General features: G+C 42.9%; 1 protein-coding gene across 1 annotated transcript in view; it reads left to right on the top strand.

Moving 5' to 3' along the window:
• The window catches only part of NAV3 (neuron navigator 3), a gene marked incomplete in the record, with an annotated part of 918,952 nt that overhangs the window by 771,054 nt on the left and 130,508 nt on the right, over positions 1-17,390 (top strand). The window contains 1 exon segment of the mRNA XM_073620003.1: positions 16,171-16,331. Coding sequence (XP_073476104.1) covers positions 16,171-16,331 — 161 coding nt within the window.

Genomic DNA, 17,390 nt, shown 5'->3' with positions numbered 1-17,390 from the left:
CAATAGATGGCAATGGCGAGGCTGCTGCATTTATGGCAATGGCGAGGCTGCTACATTGATGGCAATGGTGAGGCTGTAATGATGTGGACTAATAAGGTTGCATTGATGGCACTTGTAAGGCTGCAGGTGGGCATTAATCAGGCTGCATTGATGGCAATGGTGAGGCTGCAGATGGGCACTGACCCTTATTTTGCTTCAAAGTTCCTTATTTAACCCTTTCATGACTAAGCCTATTTTTGAAATTTGGTGTTTACAAGTTAAAATCCGTATTTTTTGCTAGAAAATGACTTAGAACCCCCAAACATTATATATATTTTTTTAGCAGAGAATCTAGAGAATAAAATGGCGATTGTTGCAATATTTTTTATCACACGGTATTTGTGCAGCGGTGTTTTAAACGCAAATTTTTGGAAAAGTGACACTTTCATGAATTTTAAAAAATCCAAACAGTAAAGTTACCCCAATTTTTTTGTATAATGTGAAAGATGATGTTACGCCGAGTAAATAGATACCAAACATGTCACCCTTTATAATTGCACGCACTCGTGGAATGGCGACGAACTACGGTACCTTTGAATTTCCATAGGCGACGATTTAAAAATTTTTTACGGTTACCAGGTTTGAGCTACAGAGAAGGTCTAGGGCTAGAATTATTGCTCTCGCTCTGACGATCGTGGCGATACCTCACATGTGTGGTTTGAACACCGTTTACATATGCGGGTGCGACTTCCGTATGCGTTTTCTTCGCTGCGCGAGCTCGCGGGGACAGGGGCACTTTAAAAATTTTTTTTTTTTTTTTATTTATTTATTTTTGTACTTTATAAATTGTGTTTAAAATTTTTTTTTTTTTTTTTTTACTTTTATTGCTGTCACAAGCAATGTAAACATCCCTTGTGACAGTAATATGTGGTGACAGGTACTCTTTATGGAGGGATGGGGGGTCTAAAAGACCCCCCATCCCTCCTTTACACTTCAAAGTATTCAGATCGCCGAAAACGGCGATTCTGAATACTGTGTACTTTTTTAAATCCGGCGCCATTGGCAGCCGAGTAAACGGGAAGTGACGTCATGACGTCGCTTCCGCATTTACAAGAAGAAGGCTGGAACGAAGCCGCTCGCAGCTTAGTTCCAGCCCACCCCAGCCGCCGAAGGCAGCCGAACGGACACCGGGCCTCCCGATTGCACGGGAGGCCCGGTAACAGCGGCGGGAGGCGGCGGGAGGGGGGGATGTCCCCTCCCGCTCCTCCGGTATAACAGCCGATCGGCTTTTAGCCGCATCGGTTGTTATACTCGTGTAGCCAATTGACCGCTGAAAACAACGCTACTGGGATGATGCCTGCAGCTGCGGGCATCATCCCGGTATAACCCCGGAAAGCCGAGTACGCATATGTACGTTCGGTCGGCGGGAAGGGGTTAAAATTTAAGTTTTTTCCTGAAACATCCCTCTTAAAATGAATGTGCGTGTTATACGCCTGTGTGTGTTATATGCCGATAAATACGGTATTCAGAAAGTCTTAAAGGAGAAAAGTAAAAAAAGTAAAAAAGAGCAAAAAAGCAAAAGAGGAAAAGAAATCAAAAGAGAAGAAAGAGAACAATGGAGAGGGACAGGAAGATGAGTAAGTGAGATGGGTGTCTGGCTTGAAATCTGGTATAAAAGTTTAGATGAGCCGGAAAACTCAGTTCCAGCAAACCATATTGCTGTAAACTTCAAGTGTCATTCTTGTAAGCTGGTAGTTAGCTCCTCCATTCTCATGATATGAGTAAGTTCATGAGCTCTTTTTATAGCAGTGGAGACATGATGCTGGGAGCATGTTTGGAATGTTGGATAAAATCACATTACTGGATCAAATGTTTGGCACAGCAAGAACTGGCACTATAAAAAATAGTTAACAAAAATGATCTTGCCACAATATACACTATATTACCAAAAGTATTGTGATGCCTGCCATTACACGCACATGAATTTTAATGACACCCCAGTGTTAGTCCGTAGGGTTCAATATTAAGTTGGCCCACCCTTTGCAGCTATAACAGCTTCAACTCTTCTGGGAAGGCTGTCCACAAGGTTTAGGAGTGTGTCTATGAAAATTCTGACCATTCTTTCAGAAGTGCATTTGTGAGGTCAGGCACTAATGTTGGACAAGAAGGCCTGGCTCACAGTCTCCACTCTAATTCACCCCAGAGGTGTTCTATCGGGTTAAGGTCAGGACTATGCAGGCCAGTCAAGTTCCTCCACCCCAAACTCACTCATCCATGTCTTTATGGACCTTGCTTTGTGCACTGGTCCAAATCGTTTGGTGGAGGGGGGATTATGTTGTGGGGTTGGGCTTGGCCTCTAATGCCGCGTACACACGAGCGGACTTTCCGGCAGACTTGGTTCGGCGGATTGGACCCTGTCGGACAATTCAATCGTGTGTGGGCTCCAGCGGACTTTTTTTTCCCAAAAAAAACATGTTTCAAATCTTTCCGACGGACTCGAGTCTGGTCGAAAAATCAGCTCGTCTGTATGCTAGTCCGAAGGACTAAAACCAACACTAGGGCAGCTATTGGCTACTGGCTATCAACTTCCTAATTTTAGTCCGGTCGTACGTCATCACGTACGAATCCGTCGGACTTTGGTGTGATCGTGTGTAGGCAAGTCCGTGCATTTGGAAAGTCCGTTGAAAGTCCGTCGGATAGTCCGTCGGACCAGTCCGGTCGAAAAGTCCCCTCATGTGTACGCGGCATTAGTTCCAGTGAAGGGAACTCTTAAGGCGTCAGTATACCAAGATATTTTGGACAATTTCATGTTCCCAACTTTGTGGCAACAATTTGGGGATGGCCGCTTCCTGTTCCAACATGACTGCGCACCAGTGCACAAACAAGGTCCATAAAAATATAAATGAGCGAGTTTGGGGTGGAGGAACTTGACTGGCCTGCAACTCAACTGATAGAACACCTTTGGGATGAATTAGAGCGGAGACTGTGAGCCAGGCCTGTTCGTCCACATCAGTGCCTGACCTCACAAATGTGCTTCTGGAAGAATGGTCAAACATTCCCATGGACACACTCCTAATCCTTGTGGACAGCCTTCCCAGAAGAGTTGAAGCTGTTATAGCTGCTAAAGGGTGGGCCAACTCAATATTGAACACGGACTTATGCCCCGTACACACGGTCGGACTTTGTTTGGACATTCCGACAACAAAATCCTAGGATTTTTTCCAACGGATGTTGGCTCAAACTTGTTTTGCCTACACACGGTCGCACAAAGTTGTCGGAATTTCCGATCGCCAAGAACGCGGTGACGTACACCACGTACGACGAGACTAGAAAAGGCCGGTTCAGAACCAAGCGTGGCACCCTTTGTGCTCCTTTTGCTAATCTCGTGTTAGTAAAAGTTTGGTGAGAGACGATTCGCGCTTTTTCAGACTCGTGGCTTTCAGATCATTTTCTGCCGTTCAGTTTGTGCTTGTGGGTTTGTATCTGCTCTTCAGTGCGTGCAGTCAGTTCGTATCAGAGTTTTCTGTGTGATCTTGCCTGCTCGTTGCTGTTTTTCAGGTCGCTCTTCACAGGCCTTGCTGTTCTTCAGTGCGTTCTGTTACTTCGTTCTGAGCAGCCGACCGTTTTCTAGCCATGTTTCGTATGCGTACTCCTCGTACAGTTCGTGCTGTGCGGGGGCTTGGTGTTGGGGTCCTGACCTTGACACAAGTCCAGTCCATGAACAGGGTGGGGGGGAGTTCATGGACCAAGAATTGGTTGCTTCAGTGTGACCAGTTCTGTCATATGCCTTTGCTCCGTGAGATCCGTGAGAATAATCCTGATGATTTCAGGAACTTTCTCAGGATGACGGACCCCGTATTTCACCGTTTCTTGGCTTCGTTGACCCCCTATATTAGCAGGCAGGATACCTGCATGAGGCAAGCCATCACTCCGGAGCAGAGGTTGATCGCTACCTTGCGGTATTTGGCCACAGGGAGAAGCCTGCAGGACCTCAAGTTCTCGACAGGCATCTCCCCCCAGGCTCTTCTTTGTGGACATTTACTGCTTGTGTTTGTTTGAGCTGACCCTGACAGAAATTTGTGGAGTGCAGAAAATGTTGTGATTGTGTAACCTTATACAAAGCACTGTTGGCTGTTATTTACTAAATGCAAAGACACTTTTCACTACAAGTGCACTTGCAACTGCACTGAAACTGCACTTGTAGTGCAAAGTGGATTTCCCCTTAGGAAATAACCCCCATTTTCTCATAAAACAACAATTACATCACCCCAAAAGTGTTGTAGCGTTGAGACAATAATCCACACATTCTTGATGAGCAATCTTTTTAATACCAGCACAATCACATGTGCATTTACCAAAGGTTTTTCTGACAAACCAACATGTTTGTTGTATAACAATTTTTGTGGTGTCATTATCCAAAATCAAAATGTCCATTTTATAGAAAACAGGCCTGTGTAAAACCAACAAGAAAGACACAAATCTTGATCTTACAAAGTTCACATTTGGTAGAACTGGAAGGCTATATCAGACATGAGTATTTAGGAACTGTGTTTGATATTGCGTTCAGATGGGGGGAAATCACCCCTGGAAAAGCCAAATTTGGAAGATGCACACAAATTTCCCAATGTCAACATGTGCTATCTGCCATCAGGGGGGATCAAGGGATGTGTTTTGGGGGAGAAAGCCCTTCCTCACCGCTACTTTATTATTGAGGAAGGGGTTGCACCCCCAAAACGCGTCCATTGATCTCCCGTGATGGCAGATAGCACATGTTGGCACACTGTGTGCATCCTCCAAATTTGGCTTTGGGAAAAATCACAAATACATTTCGCACATTGTAGCACTCAAAAGAAGAAAGTGATTTGGAGGGGTTTTAAACTCGCCCCAAAACATCAATTTTTATATTTTGGAATAACATCATTGATGTTTTGCTTGATGTTTTCCAATTGTAAATTACACCCCATGATCTCCCCGATCAGGATCTGGGCACTTTCGGATGTGAAAGGATCTGGATCCACAACCTCACGATCACCTAAAAAGAGAGGAACCCAAAATAAATTAGTTTTCAAAAAAATGCCGCCATCCATCTCTTGTCTGAGCCTGTGGTTGCAGACACTCACCTGTTGTGGTGACTACTTCCACCACTTCTTCTTCCTCCTGCTCATCTTGTGTTGGGGGGATTTCCCCTTCTTCCAGAGGGGGGGGGGCTCTGGTCTCCTGGGATGAGGGGTGTCCTCCGAGTTTTTTCTCCCCTATGTAAAACAAAAATGGTATAATTAGCACACAGATATTTAATGTCAGAACTATAAAGATGAAACATTGCTTGGAAGTGGGGTACAATTGTCTATTTTAGCCGAGTTCCAAGATGTAGCTTTTTTAGTGCCCTTTGTCAAGCTGCAATACTTTACCTGTTTGGTAAAAGCTTCACAGATGTAGCCCCCCCCCTATAGTATACACTGGAGCACCTGTGTGGCCCCCCTAATAAAAATGGTGTTCTGGGGTCCCACACTAGTGCTCCAGTGTCAAGATGTGAAAACAGCTGCTCAGTGTCCTCTCCTTACACACAATCTAGTTTGCATTTCATTCTAGTAACAAAGCCATCTACACAACACAATTCTTTGAAGACAAGTATAGGGCGTCAAAATGGTGGCCAAATGCATATGGCCTAAACAATGGTATTTTATCGTCCGAAATAACAATGTGTGATCCGAACGAATAATGTGCCCATGAAGTAGGGCGTCAAAATGGTGGCCAAATGCATATGGCCTAAACAATGGTATTTTATCGTCCGAAATAACAATGTGTGATCCGAACGAATAATGTGCCCATGAACATGAAAGTTGCCATTTTAAACTGTACAACAGTTCCTAAAAGCACATGGAGCAGCACGCACGTAATAAACACAAAAAGAATAGGAACACAGCACAACTACTTACTTTTTTGCAGCACTCTCCGGATCTTTCTGTACTGCTCATGTTCTCGTAATTTCAGGTCCGACCACCGCTTCCTGAGCTGATCTTTCGATCGTCGTACCCCGAATTTCCGGTGCAGACTCCTGACCACTTTCGCCATGATCTTGGCCTTTCTGACATTGGGGTTGGGGTAAGGCCCATACTTTCCATCATAGTCGGCCTTCTTCAGGATGTCCACCATCTCCACCATCTCCACAAAGGACATATTTGAGTCCTTTAATCTCCTTCTGGATCGGGACGTTTCAGGCTCCAGCCTTTCCTCCTCCTCCTCGTTGCTGTACTTAGCACTATCCTGCTGTCTCTCCGCCATGTGCTCTTCCTCCACTGCGCCGAACGAAAAGGGGCGGGGAATAGACTAGAAAGAACGTCAGGGGCGGGCGGAGTTATACGCATGCGCAGTGTGTATAAATCGTAACACGCGCGTCTTACGTACGATCTGTGAGCGGAGGAAGGAGCATCGGAGACGCCGATCGTGCTAACGAAGGTAGGATCTAAACTTGGGCCTATACTGCTTCGAAGTGGAAGCCTATATTGTAACAAGATTAGGGGAGTTTGGCCTGACATTAGGCTTTGTCTTGTGTTGTGTCTTACAGAGAAAATGGATGGGTTCAACAACCACAATTTCCTGCCCCTGTTCATAGACAAGTACAGGGAGCTGCCCTGTCTGTGGCAAGTGAGACACCCCCACTATAATCACAAACAGAAGAGGCAGGCAGCGCTGGAGAAACTGCTGGAGTTGGTGAAGCCGGTGGTCCCCACAGCAACCATCCCCTATTTAAAAGCAAAAATTGGTGGCCTGAGGAGCACTTGTCTTAGGGAGCGCAAGAAGGTCACAGATTCCCAGAGGTCCGGAGCTGCAGCAGATGACGTTTATGTCCCCAGGCTGTGGTACTATGAGAGACTGCGATTTCTGTCAGACCACACTGAAGTCAGGGAATCCCTCTCTACTCTTCCTTCCACTCTTCCTTCCATCCCAGCTGAGGCTTCCGATGTCCAACCTGGGCCTTCCAGCCAGGAAGAAATGGAGGAGCCCAGCTGGAGTCAGGTATAGCATTCTTCTACAGATTTCTGGTCAATAAATAAATGATGTTTATTAGATGTTATTATTGATCACTAATTGCTGATTAAAAAAAGTACTTTACATATCAATAGACAGTAGTGGGCACCCAAAATTGGGAAAAGAATGAAAACTGCTGGGCTCAGAAGGATAGTCTGTTATATTTGTTAACATTCAATTTGCAGCAGTCAGGAGGTGAAAATTGTGTGTGATTGATGAATAAAAAACTAAAACTATGTCCCTTTTTCATACACAGGAAGACCTCAGCCAGGAGGAGGCTGTGGAATGTGGCAGTCAGGAGGAGGCGGGGATTAGTGTCAGCCAGGAGGAGGCGGGGCTAAGTGGCAGCCAAGAGAAGCCTGGGACAAGTCGCAGCCTGACTGAGTCTCAGGTCCCTCCCCTCCGCCTGCCATATAAACGAGCCAGGAAGGCCACTCCGAGTCCCGTGCAGGATTCAGCGTACAGGCTGATCCAGGAGGCTTCAGCGTCCCTCCGAGCCTTCCCCAGTCCTGAAGAGGCCTTTGCCTGCATGGCTGCCACAAAATTGCAGGGCATGCAGGAGGGCCAACGCAAGATCTCTGAGGACCTGATTTATAAAGTCCTTCGTAAGGGGTTGAGTGGGGAACTGACACACAAGACGGATGTTATTGAGAGGGACGATCCTCCTCCTCCTCCTCCTCCTGCTGCCACAACTCCACCACCACAGCCAAAGCCTGTAAGGAAGCGTGGAAAGAAGACCAAAGAGTGATGACCCTGGGTTCAGTCTGGTCTGACAGAAGCTGCAGTCTCTTGTATGACCACAGCCTGGGGACACAGATGTCATCTGCTGCTTTCCGGATCTCTGGGAATTCTGGACCACACTGCCCTCCCTTAGATAAGGACTCCTCAGGCCACCAATTTTGCTTTTAAATAATTGATGTCTGCCCTGGGGGTCCAAGGCTTCACCCACTTCTGCAGTTTCTCCAGCGTTGCCTCCCTCTTTGTTTATAGTTGTGACCCCTTAATAAAATTTTTTTAGGGAAATTCTACTCTCCTGTGTGTGTTTTCATCCAAAAAGGACAGTTTGTTGGTGACGATTCAGGTACATTTCTAAAGTACAATGTGAAATTAACAAGGGACAACAACACCAAACAATCTCCTACAGATTAAATAGAACAACATATTAGTGGTGTTGTGGGAACTTGTCACCAAAAACACACACAAACATTTTCGGGAGTACAAATCAAAATCACCAAAAAAAAAATAAATAAAAAAGAGAAACACAAAAAAAAATCTACATTTAAGTCCAAAAATAAAAAAAAAATTTGTTGTCAGATGTGAGAAATCTAAATATATTGAGGGAATCCCGATAAATAGTAACGAAATAAGTTTGTGAGAAGTGTGTGTGAATATGAGCATCAAAACTACTTAATTCTTGTCACATTATAAAGAAGAAGAGAGTGCGCTGTATTAAACCATTTTGAACATTGCAGCGTGACGAAAGTGCTGTATCCATTCCGAATGCTACGTTTACCAGAACGAGCTGTCCCGTATTGGAATTTCTTCTGAGCATGCGTGGCACTTTGTGCGTCGGAACAGGCCACACACGGTCGGAATTGACGCGATCAGATTTTGTTGTCGGAAAATTTTATCTCCTGCTGTCCAACTTTGTGTGTCGGAAAATCCGATGGAAAATGTCCAATGGAGCCCACACACGGTCGGAATTTCCGACAACACGCTCCGATCGGACAATGTCCATCGGAAAATCCGACCGTGTGTACGGGGCATAAGAATAGGATGCCATTAAAGTTCATACGTGTGTAAAGACAGGCATCCCAATACTTTTGTAATATAGTGTATTTAAGGGGTAAGTACATGTACTGATGCTTTACTTACACAAAATAGGCGTTACACGTCAGGCATTTGTCTGAGTGTATTTCTGTAGATTTCCTGTATGTGATTTGCCTGATGAAAATGCAAGAAAGACAAAACATACAATATACAGTGCCTTGAAAAAGTATTCATACCCCTTTACATTTTCCACATTTTGTCAGGTTACAACCAAAAACGTAAATGTATTTTATCAGGATTTTATGTGATAGACCAACACAAAGTGGCACATAATTGTGAAATGGAAAGAAAATGATAATTTTTTTTTACCAATAAATATGTGAAAAGTCTGGTGTGCATTTGTATTCAGTCCCTCTGAGTCAATACTTTGTAGAACTACCTTTCACTGCAATTACAGCTGCAAGTCTTTTTGGGGATGTCTCTACCAGCTTTGTACATCTAGAGAGTGACATTTTTGCCCATTCTTGTTAAATAGCTCAAAATAGCTCAAGCTCTGTCAGATTGGATGGAGAGCGCCTGTGAACAGCAATTTTCAGGTGAACCTATACCCCACTCTCAAGTCGTTTGCAGACTCTTATGCCCCGTACACACGGTCGGACTTTGTTCGGACATTCCGACAACAAAATCCTAGGATTTTTTCCGACGGATGTTGGCTCAAACTTGTTTTGCCTACACACGGTCGGAATTTCCGACAACACGCTCCGATCGGACATTGTCCATCGGAAAATCCGACCGTGTGTACGGGGCATAACAGGTTTCCTTTCCTTTATGATGGACTTTCCGAATGAACGGACTTGCCTACACATGATCAACCAAAGTCCGACGGATTTGTACGTGATGGCGTACGACCGGACTAAAACAAGGAAGTTCATAGCCAGTAGCCAATAGCTGCCCTAGCGTCGTTTTTTGTCCGTCGGACTAGCATACAGACGAGCGGACTTTTCAACCGGACTCGAGTCCGTCGAAAAGATTTGAAACATGCTTCATTTCTAGGTCCGTCGAACTTTTGGGGAAAAAAAGTCCGCTGGAGGCCACACACGATCGAATTGTCCGCCGAACCAAGTATGCTGTAAAGTCTGGTCGTGTGTACGTGGCATAAGATTGCCCTGTATTTGGCTCCATCCATCTTCCCATCAATTCTCACCAGCTTCCCTGTCCCTGCTGAAAAAAATCATCCCCACAACATGATGTTGCAACCACGTTTCACGGTGGGGACGGTGTGTTCAGGGAGATGTACAATTTTAGTTTTCCGCCACACATAGCATTTTGCTTTTAGGCCAAAAAGTTCAATTTAGCAGAGCACCTTTTTCCACACATTGCTGTGTCCCCACATGGCTTATTACAAACTGAAAATGGGACTTCTTATGGCTTTCTTTCAACAATGGCTTTCTTCTTGCCACTCTTCCATAAAGGCCAGATTTGTGGAGTGCACGACTAATAGTTGTCCTGTGGACAGATTCTCCCACCTGAGCTGTGGATCTCTGCAGCTCATCCAGAGTTACCATGGGCCTTTTGGCTGCTTCTCTGATTAATGTTCTCCTTCCCCGGCCTGTCAGTTTAGGTGGATGGCCATGTCTTGGTAGGTTAGCAGTTGTGACATACTCTTTCCATTTTCAAATAATAGATTGAACAGTACTCCATGAGATGTTCAAAACGTGGAATTTTTTTTTATAACCTAAACCTGCTTTAAACTTCTCCGCAACTTTATCCCTGACCTGTCTGGTGTGTTCCTTGGCCTTCATGATGCTGTTTATTCACCAAGGTTCTCTAACAAATCTCTGAAGGCTTCACAGAACAGCTGTATTTATAGTAAGTTTAAATTACACACAGGTGGGCTCTATTTACTAATTAGGTGACTTCTGAAGGCAATTGGTTCCACTAGATTTTAGTTAGGGGTATTAGAGTTAGGCTGGGTTCACACCTATGCAAATTGGATGTGGGTTTTCCCGTATCCAATTCTCATAGCAGAAGAATGTGACCGGCTCTCTATGGAGCCAGTTCACATGTCTCCGGGGCGACTGCGGAACGGACTGCACAGAAACGCTATGCAACTTTGCCTCCATTTCAATTCAATTCAGGCAAAGATTCGTCCCTGATTCGTCCCTGACGGAGAACAGGGATGAACAGCATTGCTGTGTGATCTGCGGCCGATTTAGGTGTGAACCGAGCCTAAAGGGAGCTGAATATAAATGCACGCCACACTTTTCATAAATTCAAAATGTGAAAAATTTCAAGGGGTATGAATACTCTTTCAAGGCACTGTAATAATTCTGTTTAAATGACAGTGGTGATTTTACTTGTTCAGTTTAATATTTGCTAGAGCAATGTTCAAAAGATAATAAAACCCCAATAGAAGCAGAATCGTCTTGGTGACACCATGCTGTCTGTGTGTTATGGATACTTCCGGCCATTAGACACAATCCCCTCCGTGCAACAAATGGCACAGCTTGCAACAGATTTGTGTAACTGAGTAAGCCTTATATGAATCTGCTGAAGAATTGCCTCAGACAGACTTTTGTCCCAGAATTTTTTTCGTGAAAAAATACTTAAATATTTGACACAATTTCTCATTTACCTCGACTTTTCTTATCACTAATATGATGATGGTTCTTAATGAAATTGTTGCAATCACAGTACCAGAATGTAAAATTATTGCCTGCATTGAACTTTCTAATGTGGCCATAATGTGGGAAAGTGTCACAAATGCTTAAATAAATTATGCCCCATGGGCCTTCATGTATTAAAAAAAGTATCAGAATAGAGTGCTTTGGTAGCCAATCAGATTCCATTGTCATTTATTAGCACAGTTTCAAAAGTGCACGTTCATGTCAAGCTACAATACACAATATACAGTACACCCCTCACATTTTTGTAAATATGTTATTATATCTTTTCATGTGACAACACTGAAGAAATGACACTTTGCTACAATGTAAAGTAGTGAGTGTACAGCTTGTATAACAGTGTAAATTTGCTGTCCCCTCAAAATAAGTCAAAACACAGCCATTAATGTCTAAACTGCTGACAACAAAAGTGAGTACACCCCTAAGTGAAAATGTCCAAATTGGGCCCCAAGTGTCAATATTTTGTGTGGCCACCATTATTTTCCAGCACTGTCTTAACCCCCCTGGCGGTATTCCCGAGTCTGGCTCGGGGTGGATTTTACATACCAAAAGCGGTATCCCCGAGCCAGACTCGGGCTTGCATCGCAGGATCCAGGAAGAGATTACTTACCTTGTCCCCTGGTTCCTGCGATGTCTCCCCGCTGTGATCGGCGAGCCGCTGTGTCTCGCTCGATTCACAGTGCCGAGCTCCGTTCCCTGCGAGCGTTGCGACGCACGGGGACGGAGTTCGGCGGTAAATTCAAAAGTGAAACACATAGTATAGATACAGCATACTGTAATCTTACAGATTACAGTACTGTATCAAATAACTACACATCCCCTTTGTCCCTAGTGGTCTGCCCAGTGTCCTGCATGCAGTTTTATATATATAAAACTGTTCTTTCTGCCAGGAAACTGGAGATTGTCCATAGCAACCAAAACTGTCTCTTTACATCAAAAGTGGTTTTAGACCAGCTAGAAAAAAGCGATAATAAATTATAATCACTTGCAGAATTGAGCGATAGTGATTTGTGGGGAGATCCGTCATCAAACACTAAAAGTAATAAAAGCTAAAATTCTGCAACTGTGCAAATTTCAGTGTTTTTGATTTGATTACATTATTATATAATTTTTATTATTATTATATTATTATGTGTTTTAATTATTTATAGTTATTTATTATATTATAATTTTTTATTTCGTTTTTCAAACTTTATCATACCCGGGATGTCTACTAGACTCTTGTTTGGACAGATTTAAGTGAACTATTCCTAAGAATTACAGGCCTACAATATGAAACGCCATATTTCTGTGCAAAATAATTGTACCGCTTTCAGCACCTAAAATCTGAAATAATCATACCGCCAGGGAGGTTAACCCTCTTGGGCATGGAGTTCACCAGAGCTTCACAGGGATCTTGTGCTCCTCCACCTTCCGATTTGAGAATGCCCCACACATGCTCAATAGGTCTGGAGACATGCTTGACCAGTCCATCACCTTTACCACCAGCCTCTTTAGTAAGGCAGTGGTCGTTTTGGAGGTGTGTTTGGGGTCGTTGTCATGTTTGAATACTGCCCTGCGGCGCAGTCTCCGAAGGGAGGGGATCATGCTCTGCTTCAGTATGTCACAGTGTATCGTTAAAATTATTAAAAGTTCATATAAATGACATCAAGGGGATTTCTCCAAGTCCTTATTTCAAAGTGAAAACACCACCACCGTGCACTTCTAAGCAGTAGTGACAATCCACCCTAGTAGTAGAGCCTGCTTACCAGATGGCAAGCAGTAAAAGTCTGTGTCTGTGTTCCAGATCTTCTCCTGAAGATCTGGAACACAGACATCCCACCAGTCATCCGGGTTTTTCTTGTTGAATGGCGACATGAGGATAACCTAAGGGAGCCTGGAGATTTACCCCCCATAGGAACACCGGGAGCGTCAGCAAGCTAAAAGGCCTTGGCTAGGCTAAAGCCACTTGCCCTTTTATGCTTGCCATCTGGTAAACAGGCTCTACTACTAGGGTGGATTGTCACTACTGCTTAGAAGTGCACGGTGGTGGTGTTTTCACTTTGAAATAAGGACTTGGAGAAATCCCCTTGATGTCATTTATATGAACTTTTAATAATTTTAGCGCAGCTTTTTACAGGACTCTAGATTTTGGTGTGATCGCACTATATGCTGCTGCTTATATGTTTTTGTGTTAGCACGGTTCTTCCTATTTTACATGTCACAGTGTATGTTGGCATTCATGGTTCCCTCAATGAACTGTAGCTCCCCAGTGTCAGCAGCACTCATTCAGCCCCAGACCATGACACTCCCACCACCATGCTTGACTGTACGCAAGACACACTTGTCTTTGTACTCCTCACCTGGTTGCCACTACACACGCTTTACACCATCTGAACCAAATAAGTTTTTCTTGGTCTCATCAGACCATAGGACATGGTTCCAGTAATCCATGTCCTTGGTCTGCTTGTCTTCAGCAAACTGTTTGCGGGCTTTCTTGTGCATCATCTTTAGAAGAGGCTTCCTTCTGGGATGACGGCCATGCAGACCAATTTGATGCAGTGTCCATCATATGGTCTGAGCACTGACAGGCTGACCCCCACACCTTCAACCTCTGCAGCAATACTGACAGCACTCATACGTCTATTTCCAGACAACCTCTGGATATGACTCTGAGCACGTGCACTCAACTTCTTTGGTTGACCATGGCGAGGCCTGTTCTGAGTTGAACCTGTCCTGTTAAACTGCTGTATGGTCTTGGTTACCATGCTGCAGCTCAGTTTCAAGGTTTTGTCAATCTTCTTATAGCCTAGGCCATTTTTATTTAGAGCAACAATTCTCAGAGAGTTCTTTGCCATGAGGTGCCATGTTGAACTGCCAGTGACCAGAATGAGAGAATGAGAGCGATAACACCAAATTTAACACACCTGCTCCCCATTCACACCTGAGACCTTGTAACACTAACGAGTCACATGACACCGGGGAGGGAATATGGCTAATTGGGCCCAATTTGGATATTTCCACTTAGGGGTGTACTCACTTTTGTTGCCAGCGGTTTAGACATTAATGGCTGTGTGTTGAGTTATTTTGAGGGGACAGCAAATTTACACTGTTATACAATCTGTACACTCACTACTTTACATTGTAGCAAAGTGTCATTTCTTCAGTGTTGTCACATGAAAAGATAGAATAAAATATTTACAAAAATGTGAGGGGTGTACTCACTTTTGTGAAATACTGTAGATATTTTACTTTTTTAATGCTTTTTAATGGCCTGTGTTTAATGCGCTGATTGACCATATTTTCTTTTACATGCAAATGTCTATAACACTTACTAGGAAATTAGTGATTACTCTGAGCCTTCTGCTGCTCACAATAAAGAAAAAAAAGTACATACAAACTGAGAGTAAATAAACCTAGGCACATTTTGTAATGATCCGTTTTCCTTTAAGGCACTTTGCATTCATTTTAATGGTGGAATACTAACAGATCAACAGATGCTTTAGGATGCAATTAAACAGCATTTTCTTGGCCCTAGTTTAGCAGTATTCTGCTGAAGAACCCAAAATCTATTTTGCTAAACAATTTGACATTGACCCAAATAAATAGGTAACATTATTGTAAAATTATATTTTACTGTGTTATGGGATAATCTGTTCCAGTCTTGGTATTCTTTATTTTTTCTTCTCTGTCTAATTGTTTCTGTTCTGCATGCTTATACTAAAGCATAATGCAAGCTTTATGCTTTGAAGAGCTTAATATTTAATGCTTCAGTCATTATTTCAGTACTGAATTTGCCTGCACAAAACAACTGTTACTTTGTTGTATTGTAATCTTCAATTTTTCCAGGTTATTTATTTATTTATTTATTTATTTATTTATTTATTTATTCTACTTTTGCTTTATTAAGTATACATGCATTTTTTGCAGTAATACTACCTTATTCAGGTGAATGCATGTTGAAATAATGTCAACATTCACCAAAATAACCGACTGAAAGATATTACATTCTATTTCAGTTTTATTAGTTCAAAATTTGTTCAACGTTTCCAACTACATTCGTGATAATATCATGCTTTAAGAAGTACAATCTTCTATCTCTCTGTTAATAAACGTATGGATGAAATGAACATTAAACATCATTTATTACACATTCTTAGCATGGTCTTCCTTATCAGTTTACACATTATATAACTCTGTAGTTTACAAAATTAAAATGACATTAAAGTAAAATAAAATAAAAAAGAGGTAACACACATTTCACAGAAACATCACTTTGCACCCCTTCTCGCAGACCTCGTGGGGCTGTATTCTCCTTTCCACATTTGGGTGCCTCCTGTAACAAGATGGGAGCTAGAGAGGCACTTGTGCATGTAAGCTCCAGTCAGGTCATATACCAAGCTGTGTGCATCCATAGACACACACAGCAGAGGTAATCCATGCCTTAACTCCTCCAATGGCTACACTGGCCTCCGAGAAATAGATGCTGAAGCTGGAGGCAGTAACTTAGATCCTGGTAAGTGTTTAGGGACAGGGGGTAGGACAGGCAGTGGGTATTTTTATGCTCAGACTTTAGTACTACTTTAGGTTTAGTACAAGCTTTTCAACTGTCCCCAACTGTAACTGTTTAACTGTAAGCAGCACTTTGTTCTCATTCAGATCTGGATTTGGCTTGTAATAGACATAAGTTGGGGTTTACAATAAAAGTAATATTGCTGCATCTCTGCAGGTATACACCATCGTCTCGACAGACCAGTCAAGAAGAGGGAAAAGAATGGCTGCGTTCTCATTCAACAGGAGGACTACAAGATACCGGAAATCAATCTCCTCTTGTCTCCCCATCAGGCATGTCCTCATCCACCAGTGGGAAATACCATTACTCAAATTTAGGTAAAACATGTGGGAGGACCATATACAACAATATATACTGTAAGCTTACTGCACTGACAAAAACAAAAAAAAGTGTTGAATTTTTTTTTTTAAGTGGAGTTGTTGCCTTAGTCAGATTTGTTTTTTATAACCCAGGAAAAGTGCAATGCTAATGTACAAAAATCATGTGTGAGCTAAACCCAATCTTGTGATTACCAATACTAGTATGTGCAGTGATATTAAAGTGAAATGGTAGCAAAATGTAATCAACAAATGTGCATAAATAAATAAAATAAGTTCATTAAAATCATTAAACGGCAGTAATAACCAATAAAGTACTAGTGCATAAAAAATGAACTGGATAATGCATATATCATCAGTTCTAATAACAGACAAAATAAAGATGTTAAAGACTCCCAACACAAAAGTTCATGGAGTAAATGTAGGTATGTCTCCAGATGGAAAGGATAAAGACTGGGTTTACACTTATGCAAATTGGATATGGGTTTCCCTGCATCCAATTCGTATGACAGGAGAGTGTGACCAGCTCTCCATGGAGCCGCTTACACATTTACGGGGTAGTTGCGGAATGGATTGCACAGGGGTCCTGTGTGTCTTTGGCTCTGTTTAGGGTCCGAATTCAGGCAAGAATTTGGGCCTGATTCATCCCTGAAACGGAGAACAGGGACACACCGGACCCCTGCTCTGAGCCCCATCCCAGAACCCAGCCGAAAGGTATCCAGATGCTAAAAGGAAAAACAGGGTCACGCCGCCCTATTGAGATAAGGGGAGGCTTACCAGAAGCTTTTGACCCCGATCAGGTGGTCAGTATGCACCTTAATGAATGTAATCCACCGTTAGGCAGCTGGAAGCTGCCTAATTTGTTTTTTCGTTTTCAAATTAGTTTTTCATTGTAGTGAAGATGGAAACCTGACTAATTGCTAATAGGGAACATAACTTTTCCTTTTTCCAAAATAAGCCCCATTGACAGTAAGGTAAAATGAATAGTGCCGCATGGATGTTTCCGTTGAAGGATTCTTGCGGCTGATCATTTTAGCACATTTTACATGTTTTATGCAT

This window comes from Aquarana catesbeiana, linkage group LG03 (genome assembly GCF_042186555.1).
Source record: "Aquarana catesbeiana isolate 2022-GZ linkage group LG03, ASM4218655v1, whole genome shotgun sequence".
Taxonomy (NCBI): domain Eukaryota; kingdom Metazoa; phylum Chordata; class Amphibia; order Anura; family Ranidae; genus Aquarana; species Aquarana catesbeiana.
Note: the sequence above shows the minus strand (reverse complement) of the source record. Positions and strands in the feature narration are given on the sequence as shown.